This window comes from Trichomycterus rosablanca, chromosome 3 (assembly GCF_030014385.1).
Source record: "Trichomycterus rosablanca isolate fTriRos1 chromosome 3, fTriRos1.hap1, whole genome shotgun sequence".
Lineage (NCBI taxonomy): Eukaryota > Metazoa > Chordata > Actinopteri > Siluriformes > Trichomycteridae > Trichomycterus > Trichomycterus rosablanca.
In genome coordinates, this window is record NC_085990.1 from 8,142,007 (window position 1) to 8,151,520 (window position 9,514).

The window sequence follows — 9,514 nt, forward strand, 5'->3', positions numbered from 1 at the left end:
GTTTTCTCCCACCAGTCCAAAGATTTACATTTACATTTTCAGCATTTAGCAGACGCTCTTATCCAGAGCGACTTACAGAAGTGCTTCTATAGTGAACATTTTATTTCTCAAGTTTAGGTAAACAACAGTCGAAGAACATAAATCTGCTAAAACCTGTTAGAACCAAAGTGCCTTTTTTTTTTTTTTAGTAAAAAGTGTTTAGTAAAAAGGTGGGTTTTTAATCGTTTTTTAAAGACAGCAAGAGACTCAGATGTTCGGACAGACAGAGGAAGTTCATTCCACCACTTCGGCGCTAGAACAGAGAACAGCCTTGATGCTTGTCTTCCTCGAGTCCTGGGTGGAGGATCAAGTCGAGGACATGTAGACAAAGACATGTAGTCAGGTCAATTGGAGGTACTTGTCCGAAGTGTGTGTGTGTGTGTGTGTGTGTGTGTGTGTGTGTGTGCCCTGTGATGCACTTACACCTACAGAATGTAGGTTCTGTAGACTAACCTTCATTGTACAGACTACATTTCCCAGAAGGCAGTGCGGGTTTGGCGACACTTTAAGCGGCGCATCCGGCAGCTTTAACGACAGTAGAACGTTGTTTGTAAAGGACTGTTGCTTTATTCTGGTGTATACACATTAAATTGAAAATATTTGTATTTATTTGCAAGACTGAGGACGTTTTAATAAGGTACGTATAAGAAAATTTATGGTTGGAGTAAAAATCTTCCGAGAAGCTAATCGGCTAGCCAGTCTGCTAACTGTATTCTGCAGTCTGTAGTAGTGAGCTATGCTAAGCTAACTAGCTTTATGTATATCAAATTTAAAAGCAGTTCGAAGTTTTGTGTTGATATTATTTATCTAAATCAGCGAATATATTTAATATGTATTATTTAAAACTGTTAACAAATTTCATGTTTTACAGTGAACTCAATTTCAATAGACTGGAAAAAGAAACCTTAAATATTATTTCTGCCAACAATTTTGTTTTTTAATCTTATTTTGATTAACAAATTTAAAAACTACTATGAAAATAACAATTATAATTATTACTGATGTTAATGTACATGTATAGTTCTTAATTATATATATATAATGAAGAACTCGATGGATGGATGGATGGATGGATGGATGGTTAAGGTTAAGGTTAAGGTTGTGGTTAAGGTACTAGACCAGTAATCTGAAGGTTGCCAGTTCAAGCCCCACCACCACCACCAAGTTGCCACTGTTGGGTCCCTGAGCAAGGTCCTTAACCCTCAATTGCTTGCATGTTCAGTCATAACTGTAAGTCACTTTGGATAAAAGTGTCTGCTAAATGATGAAAATGTGTGTATATGTATACAGTGTATCACAAAAGTGAGTACACCCCTCACATTTCTGCAAATATTTCATTATATCTTTTCATGGGACAACACTAAAGACATGAAACTTGGATATAACTTAGAGTAGTCAGTGTACAACTTGTATAGCAGTGTAGATTTACTGTCTTCTGAAAATAACTCAACACACAGCCATTAATGTCTAAATGGCTGGCAACATAAGTGAGTACACCCCACAGTGAACATGTCCAAATTGTGCCCAAATGTGTCGTTGTCCCTCCCTGGTGTCATGTGTCAAGGTCCCAGGTGTAAATGGGGAGCAGGGCTGTTAAATTTGGTGTTTTGGGTACAATTCTCTCATACTGGCCACTGGATATTCAACATGGCACCTCATGGCAAAGAACTCTCTGAGTATGTGAGAAATAGAATTGTTGCTCTCCACAAAGATGGCCTGGGCTATAAGAAGATTGCTAACACCCTGAAACTGAGCTACAGCATGGTGGCCAAGGTCATACAGCGGTTTTCCAGGACAGGTTCCACTCGAAACAGGCTTCGCCAGGGTCGACCAAAGAAGTTGAGTCCACGTGTTCGGCGTCATATCCAGAGGTTGGCTTTAAAAAATAGACACATGAGTGCTGCCAGCATTGCTGCAGAGGTTGAAGACGTGGGAGGTCAGCCTGTCAGTGCTCAGACCATACGCCGCTCACTGCATCAACTCGGTCTGCATGGTCGTCATCCCAGAAGGAAGCTGACGCACAAGAAAGCCAGCAAACAGTTTGCTGAAAACAAGCAGTCCAAGAACATGGATTACTGGAATGCCCTGTGGTCTGACGAGACCAAGATAAACTTGTTTGGCTCAGATGGTGTCCAGCATGTGTGGCGGCGCCCTGGTGAGAAGTACCAAGACAACTGTATCTTGCCTACAGTCAAGCATGGTGGTGGTAGCATCATGGTCTTGGGCTGCATGAGTGTTGCTGGCACTGGGGAGCTGCGGTTCATTGAGGGAAACATGAATTCCAACATGTACTGTGACATTCTGAAACAGAGCATGATCCCCTCCCTTCAAAAACTGGGCCTCATGGCAGTTTTCCAACAGGATAACGACCCCAAACACAACCTCCAAGATGACAACTGCCTTGCTGAGGAAGCTGAAGGTAAAGGTGATGGACTAAACCCAATTGAGCACCTGTGGCACATCCTCAAGTAAAAGGTGGAGGAGTTCAAGGTGTCTAACATCCACCAGCTCCGTGATGTCATCATGGAGGAGTGGAAGAGGATTCCAGTAGCAACCTGTGCAGCTCTGGTGAATTCCATGCCCAGGAGGGTTAAGGCAGTGCTGGATAATAATGGTGGTCACACAAAATATTGACACTTTGGGCACAATTTGGACATGTTCACTGTGGGGTGTACTCACTTATGTTGCCAGCTATTTACACATTAATGGCTGTGTGTTGAGTTATTTTCAGAAGACAGTAAATCTACACTGCTATACAAGTTGTACACTGACTACTCTAAGTTATATCCAAGTTTCATTTCTATAGTGTTGTCCCATGAAAAGATATAATAAAATATTTGCAGAAATGTGAGGGGTGTACTCACTTTTGTGATACACTGTATATATAGTTAAATACTTTTACCAGATTAGTACATCACAGTGCTACACATCAGCACAATCATACTTTACTGAAAAATAATCAGTGAAACATAGTGAAGGTAGCAGTGATGTAGAACAGAAAGTTGGTGAGCAGATCCAGTTCAACAATTCAGAATGTTGATTTAATCTGAGCACTAACTAAATATGTTAATCATAATGAATTAAAATGCAGAGGTGATATTAAAGCAGTCCCACTCCATACTCCATACTCCATACAGACTAGCTTCATACTGACAAGGACTTTTTAATCCACTAACCAGTTAATCATTACTATCTTTAGTTCCAGCCTTTCTTTTGAACTACACACAATGATATCTCTGCTCTTGTTTCCTTGGGCTGTTTTCTTATTCATGGATTTATGAGAAAAACATGTCATTTGACTTTTAATGCTCTGATTTTTACACCAGACCAGTCTGTTTAGTGTGTCTCCTCTTACTTTGGTGTTGTAGATGTCTTTGGCAGACGAGCTCCTGGCAGACTTGGAGGAGGCCGGAGATGAAGGAGAAGATGGACTGTATGGAGGTGGAGAAGAAGAGCAGAGCGATGGAGAGATGGCTGGGGGAGTGGGAGATGGAGGTCTGGAGGATATTCCAGAGGAGATGGAGACAGACTACAGTGGCACAGAGAGTGTGAACTCCATTGCAAAACTGCGCAACAGCAAATCTGTGAGTATAGATTATGGGCTATCTCCCAAACCATGTTTTATGTGCCACATAGTGAGGAACTATACCATTCACAGTGGCAGTGTTTAGTACAGTAGTGTGCAATTTGGAATGCTACAATTTAACTTGTGTGTATGTGTGTGTTTGTGCAGTTTGCTGAGATCATGGAGAAGATTGCTCAATATGTGGGGAATCCACGCAAAAACACTGACGGTGAGCAGCAGCATGTATTAGCATGAAAACATACACTATATGGCCAAAAGTATCTGAACAACCTATTTCAAAACCATGGGCATTAATATGGTGGCACCACCATCGTTTTTTAGGGTTTTTTCTTTTGAGAAGCACCCATGTTGAAGAAGAAGGCTTTCTCGCAACCAACATTCCCAATCATCCCAGTGGTTATCCAAAGGGCTACAGTCATTGCTATTTAAAGTTTTTATCACTAAACTTGTCAAACTATATCTTTATTGGCCTTGCTTTTTGCACAGGGAAACAGTCGTACTGGAGGGAAGGGAAATGGCCTTTCCCAAACTGTTGTTGCACATAATTGATTTTATACATGTGATAGGATGGGTGTGTTCAAAATATTTGATTTCACTAATTAGGGGGACTGTCTCAATACTTTGTCCTTGTAGTGTATCTTGAATGTATTGCTCATCTGATTAGCTGTCTGAAGTTTTGATATCAGGGTATATTGATGTACTGATATATCATTCTAGCCAGTTGTACCTGAAGTAATTGGTGTATTTTGTGCACAGTTTCAGGTCCTGTGGAAGCTGATCCAGAGTATCGGCTCATCGTTGCTGCAAACAATCTGACTGTTGAAATTGATAATGAGCTGAGTGAGTTTGACCTCCATTAGAACATTTAACCCTCCTGCACTCTGCTCTACTCAGCAGTTTACAGTCCTAGTACTAACAGTTTTCTGATTACATTTCAAACTAATACCACTGCTGTTCAGACCACAATAAAATAAATTATTGAATAAGAGTTGTCATGGGACATAAATATTTACCCTTTTGAACTTTTAAACACTTTGTAGTACTATGGTTTAAAGTTAATGGCTGTATTTAGCCACTGTGTCAATATTTGGTCAAACCAATATAAAATCCTTTACTGATCTTTTCTTACAAAGTTACAAATTGGTTGTTTTAAAGTGAAAAGAAATATAATAATGTTTATTTTATCTTGTATTTGTAGATATTATTCACAAGTTCGTGCGTGATAAATACTCTAAACGATTCCCAGAACTGGAATCTCTGGTGCCCAATTCGCTGGATTACATTAGAACTGTGAAGGTAAACGACACTTTGTTTAGATAGATCTTTTAAGCTAGCATTGGTAATAATAACAATTAGACAGATTTTGTATCTACTATAAGTGTTATTTGTTTGAATTACTATGCTTTTATTTAAATAAGTAAATAAAGAAATGATTGTTAGTTGCAGCGCTAGTGCAGTAACAAAAAACTGCTGCTAATAACTAAACATTACTAGTTTTGATATTTCAGGAGAATGAAAAAGTGTGTGTGTGTGTAGGAATTGGGGAATAACCTGGAAAAGTGTAAGAACAATGAGACACTGCAGCAGATCCTGACCAATGCCACCATCATGGTGGTCAGTGTCACTGCCTCCACCACACAGGGGTGAGTTCATTTCACCTCATTTTTCTATGGACAAACAGCACATGAAGTATAACACCACCACGCTGCTTATTACATGCCAATTACACCATGCTGCATGTTATATACCATTACACCACACTGGGGCAGCACGGTGGCTAAGTGGGTAGCTTTGTCACCTCACAGCAAGAAGGTCCTGGGTTCAATCCCCAGGTGGGACGGTCCGGGTCCTTTCTGTGTGGAGTTTGCATGTTCTCCCCGTGTCCGTGTGGGTTTACTCCGGGTGCTCCGGTTTCCTCTCACAGTCCAAAGATGTGCAAGTGAGGTGATTTGGAGACACTAAATTGTCCATGACTGTGTTCGATATAATCTTGTGTAATGAGTAACTACCGTTTCTGTCATGAATGTAACCAAAGGGTAAAACATGACGTTAAAATCCTAATAAACAAACAAACAAACAAACATCACACTGCATGTTATATACCATTACACCACACTGAATGTTTTATGCCATTACACCCTTCGTGTGGATGACTGAACCAGTTGTACTGACAGAAATGTTTATTTTCTAATTCATGTTTGGTTGATGTTTGTAGTACACTACTTGGTGAAGAGGAGCTCCAGCGACTGGAGGAAGCGTGTGATATGGCGCTAGAGCTCAACCAGTCAAAACACAGGATCTATGAATATGTCGAGTCCAGGATGTCCTTCATTGCTCCCAATCTATCCATCATAGTTGGGGCCTCCACTGCTGCCAAAATCATGGGTAACAAAGCAGAGCTTGTGTGTGCATGTCAGTGCATGTGTATTTGTGTGTGATCATGAGTAACACATATGTTGTGAGTGCAGGTATTGCTGGAGGACTGACGAACCTGTCCAAGATGCCAGCATGTAACCTGATGCTGTTAGGGGCTCAGAGGAGAACTCTATCAGGGTTCAGCAGCACCTCACTGCTCCCTCATACAGGGTACATCTACCACTGCGACGTCGTTCAGTCCCTTCCTCCTGTAAGCACACACATGCGCACACCATACCAGTCTCAAAAGCGCATTCATTTCACACACAACATAATCTTCACCAGAGCATGCTTGATCTGACTATGCACAAACATATCGTAAATGGATATGGTCCGGAACAAAATGTACACTATATGGCCAAAAGTATATAGACACGTCTCCTAATGACTTAATTCGGTTGTTTCAGCAACACCCATTGCTAACAGATGACTTTATATGTGCATGTTCAGAATGTATATGTTACTACATGTATAATGGTAGCCCCTTTCAGCCAGTGAGGGTTTCACAGGAGAATCAAGTATGTCCAAATATAGACTATATATATAATTGGGAGAGGGTGGTGCAACAATGAGGTTTGGTTCTAACTGCGAATGGTCTATATTAATAAACTTCACATTGTACTCATGGCTGCAGGATCTGAGGAGGAAGGCGGCACGTCTGGTCTCAGCCAAGTGCACACTTGCTGCTCGCGTGGACAGCTTTCACGAGAGTGCAGTTGGCAAGGTGAGGGAACCTTCAGTACTCTATATAACACAGCACATGCTTAACTGGGGCACTTACATGAGGTGTGTGTGTAGGTGGGATACGACCTAAAGGAGGAGATTGAGCGCAAGTTTGATAAATGGCAGGAGCCGCCGCCCGTCAAACAGGTGAAGCCGCTTCCAGCGCCGCTCGACGCTTCCAGGAAGAAGAGAGGTGGCAGGAGGTAAACTTGAGTTCTTATATATGCATGTACTGGTAGCCACTTGCACTGTGTTTTATTTACTAACACTTTTTATTAATTTTTAGATACCGGAAGATGAAGGAGAGGTTGGGTCTTACCGAGATCAGAAAACACACCAACAGAATGACGTTTGCAGAGGTCAGACACAAACACAACTATAAATAACCTTTATTTTTGCATGTCCTCTTCACTGAATTGCCCAAAATTGGATATATACCCCTCCCTGTGCACTGTGGCTACCCCGTCTGGCTAAGGAGAGCAGCAGGCTGGTAAATTTTCTGGATCATGCATGTGTAGTAAAATTACACTTACCAGAGATGAAGGGAAAACCTGATGTGACCTTGGACACCTGTGAAGTCACTGGCTGCGGTGTGGGGTGTCACGGTGGGTAGCACTGTTGCCTCACAGCAAGAAGGTCCTTGGTTTGATTCCCAGGTGGAGCAGTCTGGGTCCTTTCTGTGTTGAATTTGCATGTTCTCCCCGTGTCTGTGTGGGGTTTTTTTAGGAGCTCCAGTTTCCTCCCACAGTCTAAAGACATGCAGTGAGGTTCATTGGAGATACAAAATTGTCCATGACTGTGTTTAACATTAAAGATTTGAACGGATGAATTTTATGTAGCCAGTAATTACCTGTTCTGTCATGAACGTAACCAAAGTGTGTAAAACATGATGTTTAAATCCTAATAAATAAATAAATAAATAACCAGCCAAATTAACAATTCTCAGACAGATTGGAGGGTCATGTGATGCTCCATGTGTTCCACCAATACTGGTGTAATTGCCTCTATCGGACAGCAGGAGTCGCTGGTGCAACAGCAATGAGAACAAGCCCCGAGGGTAGAATGAATATTGGCTGAATGCTCACTGATGTTGTGGTTTGCTGAGATTGGTGCTGGTGTTTGTTGCAGATTGAAGATGACGCCTATCAGGAGGACCTGGGCTTCAGTCTGGGGCAGCTGGGTAAATCGGGAAGTGGCAGAGTGAGACAAGCACAGGTTAATGATGCCACTAAAGCTCGCATCTCCAAATCCTTGCAGGTAAGAACAACAGTAACATTGATGATGCTTCTGAGTACATAAGATCTATTCCAATAGAAGTGATTATTTTATTGAGATTGGTGATGGATGAATATGTGTTTTGTGTTTGTGTGTAGCGAACATTGCAGAAGCAGAGCATGACGTACGGTGGCAAGTCCACAGTCAGAGACAGATCTTCAGGAACCAGCTCCAGCGTAGCATTCACTCCCTTACAGGTAAACAGACTTGAATTCTGTCATGGATTCTCCTGGGGGTTACTTCAAAAAGTAAGCCAATAAAAGCCAAATGTCATGTGAGTTTGACATTATTGCTTTTCCCAACCCACCTGATCCTAAAAGGAAGGTGTAGTACAAAAGGTCCACAAGCCTGGACTTAAAAATCTTGACCTAAGTCAAATGTGTCAAAGGCTGATGTGATGCACTGTTTGTGCTTTGTGGCAGCAGTTTGGGGAAGGCCCTTTTGTGTTTCAGCAGCGCTGGTAAGGTCCATACAGACATGGTTTGGTGCACAGAACCCTGACCTCAACCCCACTGTACACAGTTGGGATGAATCTCATAGTCTAATCTTAGAGCTGAACTCTTATGCCCTTCCAGATGAGTGGTGGTTGTAGGGACAGATGTGAATGGGATGTCCAGTAAGCTCATGATAACGTTTTTCTTCCTACAGGGTTTGGAGATCGTGAATCCTCAGGCGGCAGAGAAGAAGGTGGCGGAAGCCAACCAGAAATATTTCTCCAACATGGCCGAGTTCCTGAAGGTTAAAAGGGAGGGAGAGACGAGCAAAATGTGAGACTGAACCACACCTTCAGCAGCATGTTGTATGATGTTGTTGGCCGTTGTGTAAAAGTGTATAGAGCAGCTTCATGGTGGAGCTTGATGATCCTCAGCGTTCCGCAGTGTATTTTTTTTTTTTTCTTTAGATCATGTGTTATTTTGCATCCTTTGTTTTTAATAAATCTGAAAGGAAAAAGGGTCCATGGAACTCGTTCTGTCTGCGTTAAACACAGTGGGTCCAGTGCCATTTAGAAACACTGGCCAAAAGGCAGGGCAGCCCACACAGGCAACCAGACCATCATAAGACATCATTTATTCACTCACTTACTCACACCTAAAAAATGATAGAGCAGCCAATCCACCATCTGAACATTTTGGGAGAAAAACGGTGCCTGAAGAAGTAAAACTCCTCATAGACAAGGAAAGGATAGAACCCAGGTCCTCAAGATCTATGGTGCTGTGTGGCACTGTATTAGTGCTTAGGGCACAGCAACATGGGTTCCCTCCTCACTTTCATTTGCAGTATGTTCACCTACTATTTGGTTTTCTTCTGTTATATGAGTGAGTGTATACGTCTGTTATTAATGGGTGTGACAGAAATGCCAGAACTGGTGTATAATGGGATGTGAATGGTAAATCCTACATGATTACTTCACGCTGAGTGTGAGCAGTACAGCCCTGGGAAATCAGAGTCGACAGAATAAACACTTGAAAACAAAGC

The 9,514-nt window shown here is 41.9% G+C and overlaps 1 protein-coding gene across 2 annotated transcripts; it reads left to right on the top strand.

Annotated features, from left to right (window-relative positions):
- Positions 1-365: 365 nt before the first annotated feature.
- On the top strand, positions 366-9,512 carry prpf31 (PRP31 pre-mRNA processing factor 31 homolog (yeast)). Of its 2 annotated transcripts, none has more exons than XM_062992593.1 (14): positions 366-393; positions 3,408-3,623; positions 3,773-3,833; positions 4,382-4,465; positions 4,824-4,921; positions 5,162-5,268; positions 5,841-6,010; positions 6,094-6,251; positions 6,675-6,764; positions 6,839-6,966; positions 7,050-7,122; positions 7,892-8,020; positions 8,137-8,235; positions 8,687-9,512. In XM_062992593.1, the coding sequence occupies exons 2-14, from the start codon at positions 3,408-3,410 to the stop codon at positions 8,807-8,809; spliced, it is 1,536 nt and encodes a 511-aa protein (XP_062848663.1). In that variant the 5' UTR covers positions 366-393; the 3' UTR covers positions 8,810-9,512. The 2 variants fall into 2 exon arrangements, with proteins under 2 accessions (XP_062848663.1, XP_062848662.1); XM_062992592.1 differs by lacking the exon at positions 366-393 and adding an exon at positions 575-676.
- The last annotated feature ends 2 nt before the right edge of the window (positions 9,513-9,514 follow it).

Bases quoted from the DNA above. Each gene is read 5' to 3' on its own strand.
- prpf31 (XM_062992593.1), top strand. From the start codon at position 3,408: ATGTCTTTGGCAGACGAGCTCCTGGCAGACTTGGAGGAGGCCGGAGAT. The intron at 7,123-7,891 runs GTCAGACACAAA...TGTTTGTTGCAG, and splicing joins ACAGAATGACGTTTGCAGAG to ATTGAAGATGACGCCTATCA. The intron at 8,021-8,136 runs GTAAGAACAACA...GTTTGTGTGTAG, and splicing joins GCATCTCCAAATCCTTGCAG to CGAACATTGCAGAAGCAGAG.